This window comes from Rhea americana, unplaced genomic scaffold (genome assembly GCF_003343005.1).
Source record: "Rhea americana isolate MKP2758 unplaced genomic scaffold, rheAme1 scaffold_63, whole genome shotgun sequence".
In the NCBI taxonomy this organism is placed as follows: Eukaryota; Metazoa; Chordata; class Aves; order Rheiformes; family Rheidae; genus Rhea; species Rhea americana.
The window spans coordinates 1,176,150-1,193,352 of NW_028186790.1; the positions used below are offsets into that span (position 1 = coordinate 1,176,150).

Below are 17,203 nucleotides of genomic sequence, written 5' to 3' on the forward strand. Positions count from 1 at the left end.
TTGTAAAACTTTATAAACATCGTCTGTACAGATGCAGGAAATTGCTGGTTGACTCTGAGTTGAAATAGAAGGGTTAATTAGCAAGTGAAGAACTAGGGGACTAAATCAGAGCAAAGAACAAAATGAATGGACCAGGAAGCTAACCAATTTCATATCACCCTCAAGACAATATTTTTAAAATATGCAAGTTATCTGAAAGAAAAAATACCACTGTTGAAAAGATCCCCTGTTGTGGGGGGATAGTGGATCTGACAGATCAGGTTCATCTTGTTAGGTTTATAACAAGTGCCTCAGTAACATTTTCTCCTTCTGGTTCACATCTCAGGTCTCAGTAAGCCCATGAGCCCTCCTTGACCTATGTCCCCTCAAAAAGAAGACAGCAAACTGCGGAACAAAAATTTTCAATCTTTCAGTTTGCAGGGTAGCACGATGAGGGGTGGGATTACTTCCTCTTTTATACCTGTAAGGTCTAAGCTCTCTTTGAAACTCTCAGGAAAAGAAAAGGGCATCGAACTGAATGGCCCAGGAGCTACTGGTGTGTGACTACCTCTGGAGCTCAGGGGTGACATGTTGTGTACTGGGGCATCAGACCTGGGATGGAACTAGCCTTGGGAAACCACTGCCAGAGAGTTCATRATTATCTCTCTCTTATCTCTAAGTTTTATAATGTGATGTTAATTATTAATTGAAACCAGCAATGRGCCAAATTCTAGTATCATTGCAGTGCCAATAAACCCAGAATAGATCTGCTTAAGTACATGCATCTGGACCTGTGCAGCCAAGACCACAGAGTGAACTCAGTGGAAGGAATCAGCAACTCTGGACTAGGGTGAGATCTTCTTACATGAAGTCTGGGCTGGCCTTTCACCATGTGGACTGAAGATCAAAAGTTATCACATTCCCCTCTGTAATATTCCTTCAAAGTGAACTTAGGTAAATAATAATAACAATGCCATCACGTGTCATTTTGCAGGGAAACCTTGCTATTTTAATAATGCTACAAAGGTGGAAAGCTCAAAGGTGGTTGGCCAATGTTCTGTGAAAATCTCAGCGGCAAGCCCTATAAATTGCAACAGTTGAAAGGGATCAGTTTGTTTTTTCTCCATTGCAAAAATGGGCTCCACCAGCTTCCTGCCCTGCCTAGCTCTCCTATTATGTTATGCTCATGGTACTCCAATCTCTGTAAGTACAGAGTAACAGACCTGGTTTCTAGTTTCCTCTCATTCCAGAGACATACTGTACCTTATGCTGACTGTGTTTTATTCTCTTTCAGGTCAGGCATCTCTCCAGTGAAGTTGGTAAGGATTCTTTGAGCTAAGTATTGAAGCATTTTCTTTTGCTTGCTGTGTATGACCACATCTGAMTGTGTTACGTTTTATCTGTCTTACAGCACAAGACGCTGGTGAGATAATCAAAGACATTCCAGATATAAACTTAGGTGAGTTCATGTCTAAATTCTCCTGTAGTCCATCCAAGAAAGCTGTAAGCAGAAAGCTGAAGCTTCAGCATTGTAAAAAAGAGGTGGGTGACTGATGGTCAGGAAGAGAAGACCATGGTAACAAGAGAAAAAAACAGATACAATGAAGTGGGCTCCARATTATCTTCCTCAGGCAGTTTTGCAYAGACTCTTGAAATCATCCTAGACTYCAAGGTTCTTCAAGGYTTGGACAAAAGTAGGAGTCAGGTTGTAACTCTATATAAATGAAGGATACAGATATCTTTCACYTGAGGCTGTAATATGCTGTATCAATAGGAAAGGCTTTGGAGTAYCACTACTAACATTTCCTCCATCTTTATAGATGATTTTTATAGAGTTTCACAAAGTGGACAATAGCATAAATGTTTTGTTGAGCTTCTATATAAGCAGTAAGGTAATCAAAAGGAAAAGACACAACACTGTACCTTCTCTAATTTTTTATGCTCTGTAATGCAAATTTCCACATATCCTTCGATGGTATACTAGACAACATTGCTTCCTGAAGCATTATTACAAATTGCTATGTTCTCTAGAATACTGTTTCATCATGTGACTGTTGCCACTGGCTGGTAACAAGTAAGAGGTTATCACACAGGCCATCAGATTTCTGCCACCCACAATGYAGCCATTGCTGAGTAGTAAATGTTGAGTAAAAGCTGCTGTCACTTTGAGGCCAGTGTAAATATAGAGGCTAATCCTTCTTTATTCTCTGCAAATGTCTGAGGACATAAAACTTGAACACTTCATAAATAGGTGGTATTCATATGCTTTATGAATTAAAATATATTTGATATTTCATTTCAATTATCTTTCATTAAACTGCTTTTCAGCTGCTGGACTGAACCTCTTTCAGGGGGATATCTTGCTCCCAGTAAGTAACGTAAAATGTTGTAGCTATTATTTGTCTTAATTGTATTTTCAGTGCAAATCAACCCATCTTCCTACAACAGCATCATCATCAACAGCTGTTAATTCTCTTTTCAGCRAAATCAGCGAAATGCCCTAAGAAATGAAATCTACAGATGGAAGTTCCCCATTCCTTATATTTTGGGTGATAACCTAGGTAATGCAGATACTTTATTCAGATTTTAAGTCCAAACYCTGTTTGCACTGGAGTCACTGTAAGATTTTCTTTTTTTTTTTCGGAAGGGCTCTCTTACTTTAAAATTCACTAATAACCACACTGCTCCTTTAAGACTAATTTTTTTCCTACACCTATCATAAAATAATAATTTAATCAAACTCAATCACGTTTCTTTTGGTCCCACATATATATCTCTGTCTATTTGTCACTTCTCCAGGGAGAGTGATCTGCTGYATGTTAAAACATGTGTTCCTGAAATATGTTTTCCAGATCTGAATGCCAAAGGAGTCATTCTGGAAGCATTTGAAATGTTCCGTCTGAAATCCTGCATTGATTTCAAGCCGTATGAAGGAGAGACAAACTACATATTTTTCAGAAAAGAAGATGGGTAAGAGTTATATCAGTTTCTGTTTAATTTCTCTCTGTAGGATCAGTTTGGAATTCATCTCATTTGACTTCCACAGTCTGAAGGTTTAGTCTAACCTTGTTGTTTAAGCTTCATTTATAGTCAGTGAAGAAAAAGGCCATCAAGAGAACAATTTGTCTCATTTTCTTAGACATATAATTTGAAAGCAGCTGCCCCCCTCTGCTGACCACAGAGGATGTTGAGATGATGAACCTGGAACGAGCATTTAAGGTTTAGATGGCTCCTCTTTAATGAGGTGAATCCCAACCATTCCTGTGTTCTCTCCAGCAGCTTCCTCTTTCTCATCTGGGGATGTTTCCATTTCACTGGTGCGTGAAACAACCTCTGAATATATTCTTTGAACTTGCTCCTGGGCTACATCAAGAAATCCCCAGTGAACTGCCAAGGGGCTCCTCTCCTCCTCAGCATGCTTGGCATCTGCTGAGCTGTGGAGAGGAGCTGAATCCTTACACAAGTAGATATGTTTTCGCAACCCAGGCCAATGTATTGTATAGTTGCTCTTAAAAAGAGCCAAATAATGCTACATCCTTCTAGCTACTGGTGATCTTTTCTCTACTCTAAGTGACTGAAAGAAAGCTCGGTCTCCCTTGATGAGTTTGCTGTTTCTATCTATGTACTATGTTTCTTGTCCTGTTTCTTGGCAAAACAGCAGCTGATATAGGACAAAACTGCAGATCTCAAAAATCAGGGATGACCTTTTCTAACCTGGAGGGTATGTAACATGGCTGGCCTCATGCATGTGATAGCAGGTCTTCAGGGCTCAGGTTGTCTTCATTCTGCAGAGCATCAAGGCACATGGTCAACAATTAAATAATAATGAATACATTTGTTTTGTATTTAAATCTTTTTTCATATTACTTTAAATCCAGTGAGCAGATTGGGACCTTAAATACAGAAAAGAATACTTAATAGACAATGAAATCTCTTTTTCAGATGTTGGTCGATGGTGGGAGACCAGCAGACTGGACAGAACCTCTCTATTGGGTCAGGGTGTGACTACAAAGCAATTGTGGAACATGAGATCCTGCATGCTTTGGGATTTTACCATGAGCAGTCAAGGATGGACCGGGATGATTATGTGACAATCTGGTGGGATGAAATTCTTGCAGGTTGGTTTTGAACTTCAAGCTAAATTTTATGAAGTACAGACTGATGGTATCTCCCTGCCTAGTTTTTAAAGCCTTAAAGATGTAAGTTTAGTGAYATAGGGCCACATGCGAGACCTTGTAAATCAATCTGTAGATGAAGCATGGTTTCCATACACTTTCCAGAGGGTGGAAGATAAGGAACAATCTAAGCCCAGAGGAGAGCAGTGCTCCTTGGAAGTCAGAGGTTTTTTGCCCCTTGATTGCAGGACTGGTCTATTCTCTGATTTTGAACAAAACACTTTCCCTCTCTAAGAGACTGTTTCCTCTCTTGCAGTGTAATGTGAAATATGATCTTCTGGGTTGGTGTGGTGGAACTCCAACTTGCCCTGAATTTTAAGGTTCTACCATGGCCTCTTCTTTAATGTCAGGCCCTATCAAGGTCTGAAAGGGTTTTATACTCAGAGACTCAGGTCTTCCAGAAACTGGAAAGATTTACTTTGTACATAAAGAAGCTTAAAAAGACTAGATCAGATGAGATACATAAAATAGGGCTCTGTTCCATTCTCCACTACCCACTGTATCTCTGCAGGTCCTTGGTTTCATGTTTAGTTTCATCAGATTTGGTAGCTTCATGAGTTTCAGCAAACTCTCTATAGTCCTCTTGGTCTCTAGACAGTTTCTCCTTCTGTCTCCTTTGAGTCTGTCTCCCTTACTATTTAATGATAATGTATTTGAAAAGAGTAACTGGTAGTCTTAAGAATAACAAATTCTTAAAGGCATGCTAGCAAAGGCATCAAGTGTAAACTCTTCTCTTGCTCCCAGCAGTGATGCATTGTGATGCTAGTGCATCTAAATTGTCCTGCTATTGCTTGTACTCCGTATAGACAAGCAGATCATTTTGGTCTTCAGGGTTATGCACTTGCCAATTTTGCAGATAAGTGTAAAACACATGCAAAATAGGCATCAGAAATGAATAGGATCCAGAGAGCTCTATGTTCTCACTTGGATAGGTAAGAATTGCTATACAAGCTATACCTAATGACCTCTAAGTGCAGTATTTGTTATTTTGTATTGTTCCAAGCTGTATGGCCATGTGCATTCACACTTCCCTCTGCCCTGTAACTGCATTCTCTTTTGGGGTGGCTGAGCAGTGGATGGGATGCAGATGATGATTTTGCAGACCATGATTTTTATTGTTATGAAAAGCACTAAAACCAATTCATCTTCTTGTTCTCAACTTGAATCGTGGTGATGATGGTGATGATGGTGGTGATAGTAACATCTAGAGCCTGACTTTCGGGATTCAGACGTTGCTGGATCCATTCTGCTGTGCACTGTAACTAACCACCTCTTAAACAAAGAGTTTTATAATGAATTATTATGAGCTTCATGTTATACAGAGCTACTGAAATCTCAACAAAACAGTGCCACTTCTCCATGCAAGTATTTTTTTCTTTATTTTCAAAAATACTYTGTTGGATGCTCTCACTTCATCTGTGGTGAGAGGAGCCACAAAAATGAAACACCAGAAGRATGAAGCAGATGACGCACTTTAGTGTAACATTATCTTGACTGTACTAATTCCTGGGGCTAGTCTGATATCATTAGAGTTGATTCCTACCTTCCAGAGGTTTGTATCCATACTACATAATCCTATTTTCAGTGAGGAAAATGCATTAGATAGATAGAAACCTTTAACTAAAACTATCCGAAGGAACTAAAAGATTGGAGATGGAACAGAAAGGTTAATTTGATGACCTAGTTGGCATTGGATTTAGCCAATGATCAGAATTTATTTCTTGTGGCTTTTGGTTTAGGATTCAGCTCGTAGACTGATACATCTCAACACAGACATCTATCTCTATGTGTATGTCTAGGAGCTGTGTGTCTAGGCATAGATGACTATGCTAGCATGAGATGAGTCACTCTTGGTTAAACAAATTCCACTGTGTTTGGGTCAGTATAGCCTGCATTTATTGTACGCTACAGAGAAAGGCACAAACCCCAAGAACACAAACAGTTTATCARGCCTTCATTCAGGCAAGGCCCTTCAGCCTGGATTTGGATTTTCTTTTTCCTTTTTTTTTTAAACTTGTCCTGAAATATTATCCGCTGCTCTAAAGGGAAGTAAGACTAGTGTGTATGTGTCTGTTTCTCCATCTGTTTCCTCATTAATGACCTGAAAATCCAAATTTAATAGCATGGTAACAGTCTTGACCCTAATACATTTCCATACACTTCAGTGCAAATAGGTGTCTGATTAGAAAGAAAGATCTCTTATTCATGTTCCTGCTGACAGAAAAGCTAGTAAGCTTATTAGACTTCAGAGAAAACACACAGTAAGCCTAGAAAATGAAGCTGCCTTCTCACTGAAGGGTTTATTTAAGAACATCTAAAAGTTACTCTTTACTTGATAACAATCTTAAAGAACAGCATTATTACACAAGGCTGTGTTCTGCCAAGATTTTATTCCCAGCTATAAAAAGTGATAGTCCTTGATTAGCAAGATTCTCACKCTTTTTGATAAAAGGTCCAGTTCAAGTATCTGTAAGAAAATAACCCCCAAGCTCTTACATAATCTAGACCCTTGGACTGAAGACCTTTGTGTTCAGTATAGAGCTTCAGAAAGGAAGGGCAGTTGTACACAGAGAAGCCGTAATTATCCACTCAGTCAGTCATGTGCTGTTTCTTCTTGGAGAATGAACCCAAATATTCTGGAACTATTTTCTGTGGAAATGCTGGGATTCTCTCCTGACTTCCACACTGAAGTGTGTGAAATGCTCCCTCTCTCTGCCTCAGAGGATACTTTCACTTCCACAGTGAAAAAAGAATGCTTTCTCTTAGAAGAAATTAATTCACCAAGAAACTGCAAGAAACATGTTTCCATAAGACTTTTCAGAAAAATTTTTGATTAATAAAACAAAAACATGCAAATGGATGTAGCTGTAGTAATGGTAACAATACCATCAATCTAGGGTAACCTCATTGCTTTCACACATTCATATCATGTTCTTTGCACTGAAGGACAGCAGAAGCTGGGGACACCTCAGAACTGTCATCTTGCCCCCCTGATGAGCGAAGGGACTTCTCCTTGTTCCTGTGGTGTGTAATATCCTGGGAAATGTTTGCATCAATGATCACAGAATCTGGAATGGAGTATATTCATCTTTAAATTTATTCCTTCAGGATGTTTACCAGGGACCATTAGACAATCTAATCTGACCTCCAATTTATCACAGGTCTTTATGGCTGGCTTATATTTGATTTTGAACATACAGAACTCACGTGAGGCAGGAAACTGCAGTCTAAAGATGTTTTGTTGTCCAAGTCACCTCGTAAACAAATCACATTGAATTTGAACCCTTTATCTGAAAGCAATTGCTTTGGGGTATATCAATTCTACCTGAGAGAACTGTATCCAATAGACCTTACTAAATCAATTTATTTTCTTTTTACTCTAAGAATGAACCATTTTTCTGTTCTTTTTGCAGACATGGAACACAACTTTCTGAAGTATGATGACAGCTTCATCACTGACCTGAACACCCCCTATGACTATGAATCAGTGATGCACTATGCACCATTTTCGTTTAACAAAAATGAGAGCATCCCCACAATCACAACAAAGATACCAGCATTTAATAACATCATTGGACAACGTCTAGACTTCAGTGCTATTGACCTGGAAAGACTCAATCGCATGTATAACTGCAGTAAGTCATAACTTGAGTATGGCAAACTGTTTCCTATATTTACACTTTAGCCTGTCTGATTTATCTYCCTTAAGTCTCTAAAAACAAGATAATTATTCTCAGATGTTCTTGAGCCAACACTGAAGAGGGCCTGTGGTGCAGACTCAGACTGTTCATTTCTTCCTTGTCCCTAACTGTCATTACTTTTGGAACAGTACAATGAGTCAGTGAAAGATAGTTCATTCCCATCTTCTATGTTGCTCCTAGGGGCTCAGACCTGCAGTTGTGTTCTGCTGTTTTGTGGACAGTTTCTCTGTGCCTCTGCTGTAAGGTGAATGCAACCGTGCCTTGTTCTCTTTTACTGAAATTTAGACCAGATGCATAATTTTGCACCTGGCATGGGCTAAGTCTAGAGTCTGTCATTCTTTCCAGTTGGTTGCTCAGTTGGTTAAAGATATTATCACCACCTGTACTTTTTAGCAACGAATTATTATTCCCACAGCTCTGCCAACAGGAACATCCACTTKCAGTAAACTTAGCTGAATTGACCTAAGCTAACTGGACAGACTTTGCCTGAAGTGAGTTAAACCATGCTCCTGAATCCAGGTAGCCATGTGAGCCATGGAGACTGATAATCTCCAGCAGTTAAATACAAGAATGGGATGGTAACATCTTTAATCAACATCACTATTCACAAAGCAACTGTGTCCCCAAGACTTAAAAGCAGGCACAGAGACAGCTACCAGCAGTCACTGTTTCATCTGACACATGCAAGTTTGTTAAGCTTCTGCAGTGTGGTGGGATTTTAGTATCTTTATGTAGGGAATCCCTCTGCAAACTAACCTTTCCTTCTCTTGAATTRTTGTCTTAGGACTCGTATCTGTTGTGATTAGATCTTCTGTACGTGATACCTGTAACAACGTAAACAAAAACCCAAATCAGAGTAGAAATATCCAAATTTGTTTTAAATGGAATACTTCTTTAGAGGTTACCACACATGCATTTTTTTCAGCTTCAACTCACACTCTTCTGGACCAGTGTGCTTTTGAATTTGAAAATATCTGTGGAATGATTCAAGGCACCAGAGATGACCTAGACTGGATCCATCAACAGAGCAGTGCTACAGGGCAAGAAGACCACACACTTTCTGGGCGTTGTAAAGGTAAAACCAAGTAACAGACCACTTACCCATWGAAAAGGAGTTAGCTGGTGTAATGGTCACTTGTGCATGTATGTGCTGAGCTGTTTGGTTTAAAGGAAGGTTTAGAAAAGTTGTTAAAGATGTCATCATTGTAGTCAACCCTTGAGAAATGCCAGCATTGGCTACTCTGAAAACACAAGATTAAATAGGCGACTTTGCAGGTGACATCTTATCTGTAATGTTTCTAGCTAAGCAAAAAGCCCCTTTCCTTCACACATGTCTTGGCACTGTAAATCTGAGTTTATGATCTCTTAAGCTTTTTGAACATAGTGGAATGTTCTCAAGACCAGCAGTATAAAAGGGAACAAAGAACCATCCTAATTAGAGCCCTTTTAAGCATAACCTGGAAGAAGATTTACTGAAACTTTCCAAGTCTGACTAAGAGTTATGTTGCTACACGGTAAGAATGAAATAGTACTCATAAACCACTGATAAATGTTGCATTTGCAAAATAAACAATAAGTTAAACTTGAGGAGTACATGCTCTGGAGGTAGAAGAAAGTCACGTTTCATGATAACGTTCTTTTGAAGTGTTAATTTGACATTTTTCAAATGAAGAGAATTTCAAAAAGGGTGGAGTCATCTCCAGTCACAGTTACAGGYTGCTAGTTTACAAGTGAAAGTAAAGATTAAGCAAGGGTATGATTTGTYATTATTTAGTCAGTGGAACTACTACAGATGTCAAGAAACTTTGGTGGAAAAATTTGCCCAAGTACAAAATACAAGAATCATAGTCCAAAGCACATTCAGTTGTGCTTTTTTATTTTTTGATGAGGGAAGAATTTGACTTGTCACCAGGAAAAGAGTTTATTCCTCTTATATTGAATCAGTCACTGGAAAGAAGAACAGAGCCTCAACCTCTCATAACGCTGGTAGTTATCGATCAGGTGTGAGAATGCAAAATAACTCAAGAAAACCTTCTGACATCTTCTACAAGAACATGCTCCTAACCTTCCTCTAGTATTTTTCCTTCTTTCTTCTTCTTTTTTTTTTCTTTTGCATTATATAATTGTTACTGGAAAAGAATTCAGTTGAGTCGTTTGATATTATTGGATATGAGCCTGACTAAAATAAGCACTTAACTTGCACTTATGCTTTAGCATCTGGTGACTCAGTTTGAATAAAATAAATAACCATGTTCCCTGAAGAGTTAATGGGAAGGGGTATGTGCCTTTGAAGATCTCCAAAGTGCCTAAATGAATTGCCAGGTTAGGGACTGCCTCTCCTTTTGAAGGCCTTCAAAAGCTCATTAACTTCATCAGGAATGTAGACACTTCTGGAGAATTTCAATAGCTAGAAGAATTTCACTTAATAGTATAATCATAGACTATAATGAATAACTATAGAGCCAATGCAATGCAGGTAAGATGTGACAAGGTCACGTGATATTAAGATAAGAAATGTGTGCAAATGGTGAATATGTGCATGTCAAATGAAAACACAGGTAAATATAAGGATAAAGATAGATACTTCAAATCTAAAGCAAAGATCACTTCAGAGCATTCTCTGGGGAGTTAAATTAGAGGGGCAAAAATTCTTACTCAATATCCCCAAGTTGAGGAGTAAAGCTTTGAAAAGTATTTAGACAAGCTGTAAGAAGGAGCTTCTCCATGTTCAAGGTCAGGAGAGGGCTAGTTTAGTGCCCAAACCTTTTATATTATCTTCATCACTGATACAAAATTATCTTATTTTTATAAGGTAATAGCATACGAACATATCGCCTTATCATCCGTCTAAATCAAGTAATAATTATGTCTACCAGTTACTTGCATTTAARTTTGTTTCCTTCACCCCTTCTCTGTGTGGAAGGCCCTATATCATCTCTGTCTCCTCTCTTTGACATTTCTGAGGTATCTAACTTCCAGCTAAACCGACACAAAATTGACATAACGAGCCCTCAGTAAGTTACATACATAGACATACTCAGTAAGTTACATAAACTACTAGACATACTCTTATTTTGTTCTATCTTGACTGGTTATCATATACAGTTTTCTTCCATATTTATGTCAATTACTACATTTAGGCCTACTAAAAGAGCGGGGTTCAAATGATAGGTTTACACTATGCAGCTAACAGGAAAGCTAAGAAGAGACATTGATACTCTACACTTTCTTCCCAGATGCTGGCTATTTCATGTACTTCAACACCAGCTCTGGCAAGGCAGATGAGGTGGCAGTCCTAGAGTCTCGAATCCTTTATCCAAAGAGAACTCAGCAGTGCCTCCAGTTCTTCTATAGGATCACAGGAAGCCTTTCTGACAAGCTGGTCATCTGGGTTAAAGAAGATGATGGCACTGGAAATGTTCGCAAGATGAGGAAAATCCAAACATTTCAAGGTAATTCTGAAGAATATATAAAATATTGGAGGAAGAAAGGTTGACTTACTGAGTCCAGGAATRTGGTGAATCAGCTCAGAATTCAAAAAGTTTTCCCTAACCTACCAGAAGAGTATCTTGCAAYGAAGCTAATGTTTTTAGTATTGCAGAAGTGTATGTGTCAGTGAAACTGTGGCTTGTAATARTGTAATTCAGGTGGTCCACAGTAGAAGTCGCAGCTTTCCTGRTAATATTATATTACACTCAATGAATGGGACCCCAAACTCTGCTGGAGTATTATCACTCTAGATTTCCACTGGCTATATGATCTGACACTGACGTGCTGACATGTAAATACCTATGCTCACATTACTCAATAAGAAGCCGATACTGACTTTTTGTAYGCCCCAAAATAAAAAAATGTATGTAATTTTGGAAATGTGAGTTCCAACTTTGGATGATTTTGCTACATAGGACAAATCCAGCTACTATGGGACTATTTAATGCTGTCAAAACCCATGACATGTGATAACCTGTCTGTATTGAGCTGCTGGAATTTCATGGAAGGAGAAGATAATGAAAAACTGTTGSTGACGCTTAATTCCAACATCCCGGGATACTTACTCCCATCTGCTTGTTATGTCTTGGCCTTTAGCATCTTGCCCTTTGAATTAGAGACTGTCATTCACTAATATCTGCATACTTCCTAATACAATGTGTCTCAAGGCATTTAGATGATAATGTCTCRTAATATGAGTATACTGTAATCATAATAGCAACTTAAGTTCTCCAGCCTTCAGGATTCTGTGAGAAAAACAGTTGTYTGAAAATGCAGCTTGGATGGATGGATGCTGAGGAATAAGCTACTTCATAATATCACTAATCAAGCTGATGGCAGTACTTTGCTTTTCTTTTTACCAAAGCTGATAGYGACTATAACTGGAAAATTGCCCATGTAACCCTCAACGTTCAAAAGAAGTTCCGCTACCTCTTCCAAGGCCTAAAGGGCAACCCCAGCTCTTCATCTGGTGGGATTGCTATTGATGACGTGACACTYGCAGAAACACCCTGTCCCATGGCTGTGTGGGTCATTCGGAATTTCAGCCAAATCCTCCAAAACACATCCATCAACGTTATTCAAAGCCCTCGATTTTATAATCCTGAGGGTTATGGCTACGGTATAAGTTTGTATCCCCACTCCAGAATCAGTGGCTACGCTCGCATTGCCTTTCACTTGTGCAGTGGAGAGAATGATGGTGTTCTGGAGTGGCCAGCTCTGAACCGCCAGGCTATCCTCACAGTGCTGGACCAGGATCCTGACATCTTGAAAAGAATGTCTGCAAGTAGAAGCTTCACCACAGACAAATCCCAGGTTCTTTCAGGTAAGTAGTGTTTGCATGGAAATGCAAAAAATGGTGAAAATGAAAGCTAAGGAATCTGAGCCAATGGACTGAATGCAGGACTCAAAGTTGGGCAATCTTGTTTACATTTCCTGATTTGGGCCCTTTCCCCCTGTATGACTCAGAATTCCTGTCTATTGAAGGCCATCTGATGTGAAAAGTGTTGCACAAAGGGTTGTTGGTGTTATTATGAAGAATCAATGGAATATCTGAGTTTGACTATCTGAGTTTGATATAGTTCTTCTGTGCCAAAGGGTTGCAAAATCCAATTCTATCTGCAGAGAATGGATTTCCTAGTTTCCGAGCTCTTTTATGTTAGTGCCCAATATAATGGATGGTATCTCAGCACATGACAGTGCAATGTCAGCAGGGTGATGTATTTCAGTGCTAATCCAGTATTAAGTTAAAACTACATTTTGGAGGCTCAGTTAAATTGAATACACATGGTTTGAAAGCATGAGGTTCACACTGTAGATATATTCAAGGAACAAAATACCTGCAAACACCTCTGAGATCAGTCTGCAGCATTTGAAAGTTATCTCACTTTGCTGGGGATAGACTGCAGGTTACAAACTCTTTCAGATAGGAACCATCTTGCAGCTCCAGATTTATATCTCATGTAGCACCACTRTTCTATGTCCAGGCCTAGGATTCCCTATAGGTGTGATAATTCAAAGAAATAAGAAAAGGACAATATTGAATTTGCTGCAGAATAAAATAGTAGTGATGAGTTTCCATTCCTCTTTACTTTTTCCAGTGGAATATGCATATATGCCTTTTCAATAGCAAGTTTTAAATTCCAGATATGAACAGAACCATAGCAATGAACAAAAACCATTAGACTCTAAACCATAGGTGCTTAAAAGCTAAATGTGAGCACTCAGCCACAATGAGGGAGTATCTTGCTGGCACCCATAGTTTGCGAGTACTCTGTGACTTGTTTGGGCATCTAAGCCCTGAACCTGATTTTGCAATATAAATCCTTCTTAAATTGAGGTAAAAGTCATGTCACACTTCCAGATTGAAAGATTTTATGGTGCTCATTTCTCCCCATACTCTCTTTGCAGATGCTAATACAACCTCAATATGGGAGAGACCATCTATTGCTGGAGTATTTGATGTCTCATGCAATTGCTATAGAAGTGTAGACTGGGGGTGGAATAACTTCATATCCCACAGCCAGATGAGACGGAGAAACTTCCTGAAAAATGATGATCTGATTATTTTTGCAGAATTTCATGGTAAAGACCCTCTTCCTGCTTCTCCTTATAAAAACAAGTAGATCAACTCTTTTCTATTTCTTTTCTGTCTCTTTTCATATGCTTAGTTAAGTAACTACTGTCTCCAGCCTCTAAACCCTCTTCTCTTCTAACAGGAAGAACTTTTAAAAGAATTTGTTTGCCTTAATTTCAGCAGGCAATATTGACTGAAGTGTTTGTGAGTTCACAGGAATCCAAATGGCAATARTTTATCGCAAGTTAACTTCTTAAGACACCTTTAAAGCACCCTAACCAGTAGCTATCTCCACTTCTAGGCATGTGAACACATCAGAAAGCCTTTCCCATTGTGTCTGTTTTCAAAAAGAGCAGCCACACTTAGCATAGTTTTCCAAAGCAGACAATGATTCTGATTTACCTAACTAATTACCATAAATTATTATTTTCTACTTTGTGCTTTAAATATGCAGCACTTCCTATGGCACAGTTAGAGCTCTCTAAGGGGCTTATGGACATGGAGTATCTTCTGGCCCACAAAGCAGCCTGTGAACCTCTGGCACAAAGAATACTGCATATAATTATACCACTCATTGTTATCTGATACCCTTCTCTCCTCTTTCCTTCTTTAAAAGATCTAATTCACCTCAATAATACTGAAGTCCCTGTTGAACCTGCACAATCTTCCATCAAGGAAGGCCTCATTCTTGAACGGCAGAAGAGAGCAGCCCAGGATATTGAGTCCATTCAAGACTGGCTTCCTTATCTGCAAGACCCGTGTAACCCAAATCCTTGCCAGAATGATGGAGTCTGTGTGAATGTGAAAGGGAAAGCAAGCTGCAGGTACCACTGACCTTCCTCTGTCAGCCTCGATTTTCTTATGAACTAAGTAACACAAGTGATAAGCACTCAAAGCTACAGTCTCCAAAGAAGATCTGAGCTACTAGGTTTTCAGGCAACAGCGGGAACAAAACACCTCACTGCMGTGTTTATTTTTTTTACTAGTAGCCCCAAGAAAACCCTCTCTGTAGCGCTTTGCAGTTGTAAATACCCTCCCAACAAGGTGGGGATGTTGTGATGTGAACCTCTCTAATGGGAACTGCCCACAAAGAACACTGAGTGTGGGACCTACAGGTGGGCCTATAGGATAGGACACAACCCCTGCCACCCATGAATCTGTGGTTTATTTTCCCAGGTGCCCATCAGGACAAGCCTTCTTCTTCACTGGTGAGAGATGTCAGTCAATGCAGGTCCACGGAAACATCCTGGGAYTGACAGTTGGTGGAATCGCTGGAACCATTGTCCTAACCATCGTCCTCATCTCCATAATGGCTAGAAGATAAAGAGCTGTAGGGGGATAAATCTCAGCCCAGTATTTTTCAAGAGTTCAAAAAACATCAGCTTGCAGTGAAAAATGTTAAAATACAACTTGTAAAAGACCAGTCAGCATACGAATGTTGAAAGCAAAACAAATAATTTCTTAACAGTTTATCCCTTAATATGCCTGATTATCTAGCTGGACCTGACCATGGGCAAAGGATAGTTACAGATCCAATTACCTTCTGCAAGCTGCTCTAGCCAGAGGAGTCTCTCATGAACGTTGTCAAGCTCATAAATTATCCAGGGTTATACAATGAATGACAAAAAAATCCATAAAGATGAATAAAATTACAGACCCTGCTTGATAGTTAATACTTGGTTGTGAGTTAGAGAAACAGGAATGAAGCCATGTTGCTGCTCCTTATTCACCTGCAAGATTAATGAAAGGACTTGCCATCACCATGCAAGCATGTCTGCCCTCAACCTCCYCTCCCTTCATTTCTCCTCTCTCCACATCTCATCCCCTCTTAATGCTATCCAAAGCTCCCTTGCAGAGGGACATCCCATGAAAGCATCCAGGCAAGTCCTCGATTAGCACTGTGAGGAAAACACAAGGGAGTTTCAGTGTTGGAGCACATTCACCAGAAAATGGGCCTCTGCCCATTCCACTTCTGTACTGGGAACAGTTGCTTTCTGCCATTTGGGCTGGCAGAGTTTCATGGCAACAGCCTAGAAGCCTTCTCAAAATTAGCGACTGCCTCTTAGCTGCGGGCAGTAAGCTTCAACCAAAGCTGCAGGGGAAATCATCTTGTCTTTTGCTCTAACACCAGTGYGGGCACTGTCTTTACCACATCTGGAGTGGAAGGATGGTGCCAAATCTGCTTGGGAAAGTGRAACAATTGAAAGGCGACAGGAAAGTGAGTCTCAGCAACAAAATAAGACTTTGCAACAACTGGAAGAGAACATAAAAGCATTAAGTGGATTAGCAGAAACAGAAGGTAAGAGCAATCAGGAAAGGAAGATTTAACCAGCTGAGAAAGCTCTTTCTTAGTGGTAAAGACATGAAGGCAGGAAGAGACTTGTCAGAAGCCAAACTGACTTTGCAAAGGAAGTGAAAACAAACAGCAGCAGACCTTTTTTCCAGCCCAATATTTATGAAAAGAGAATACGGGACAAGGAAGAAATGCAGCAATGAGCATAGGGTAAGACAGAGAGAAGCTCATCCAAGTGCACTGAAGTTTCTCTGTGGTGTGGAAACAGAAATTACTCTGTCTGAGATGGAAGTGAAATCTCRTAATCAGGCTGAATGAAGAGCAAGGGTCATTTCATTCTTTGGAAAGACCTGGAAAATGCTCTTCTTGCTTTCACGGTGATGTTCTCATAAACCCCTGACTCCAGGGGCTGGTGCACCAAACACCAAGAACATCAAGGATAGAACTGCAAGCTGGCATTACTCACTACAAAAACATGCATGRTCTCTGGCTCTGTTCAGTTTACGAATATTGACAAAATACACCTCTTCACGCCTGGTCAAACCACACACTGACTGCTCCATGCAAAGGGCCTGTGATAATGTCCAGTCTCAGTGGATGTCCAAGCAGGGAGGTTTGGGTGCACCTGAGTCCTCCTTGATATTCTAGTTCCCTGTTGAAACCTGAGAATAAAAGTTTGTCCCCAGCCCCAAGAGAAAGGGATGGAGCCACTCTCCTCCAGGAAGAAGTGCCCCCGGCCTGGGCACTCCACATCAGGGACATGTCTTTATGGGGAGAGCTCCTGTCCCCTTGTAGGGCCTCACTGGGATCTGTGGCTCACTGGATCCCACTTCACCTRTAATTACACTGTCACATCTGTCTAGGCTGCTATTGGCCAGGCTAAGGGGTTTGTTCTCCCCCATCAGGAAGCAGGTTTTGCACTGCCGTGCTGCATCTTGAGAGCCTACTACCAGCAGAATATGCTGGTTAGGAAAGATGACAGAGACTGGCT

General features: G+C 39.9%; 1 protein-coding gene across 1 annotated transcript; it reads left to right on the forward strand.

Moving 5' to 3' along the window:
- The first annotated feature begins 1,113 nt into the window (after positions 1 to 1,113).
- LOC146586968 (meprin A subunit alpha-like) lies at positions 1,114 to 15,243 on the forward strand. Its single transcript, XM_085320321.1, has 14 exons — positions 1,114 to 1,182; positions 1,274 to 1,298; positions 1,391 to 1,438; positions 2,308 to 2,348; positions 2,462 to 2,540; positions 2,832 to 2,949; positions 3,922 to 4,097; positions 7,568 to 7,789; positions 8,781 to 8,930; positions 11,092 to 11,307; positions 12,210 to 12,668; positions 13,754 to 13,927; positions 14,536 to 14,743; positions 15,096 to 15,243. Exons 1-14 carry the CDS (start codon positions 1,114 to 1,116, stop codon positions 15,241 to 15,243), a joined length of 2,133 nt encoding a protein of 710 aa, XP_085176447.1.
- Positions 15,244 to 17,203: the final 1,960 nt, after the last annotated feature.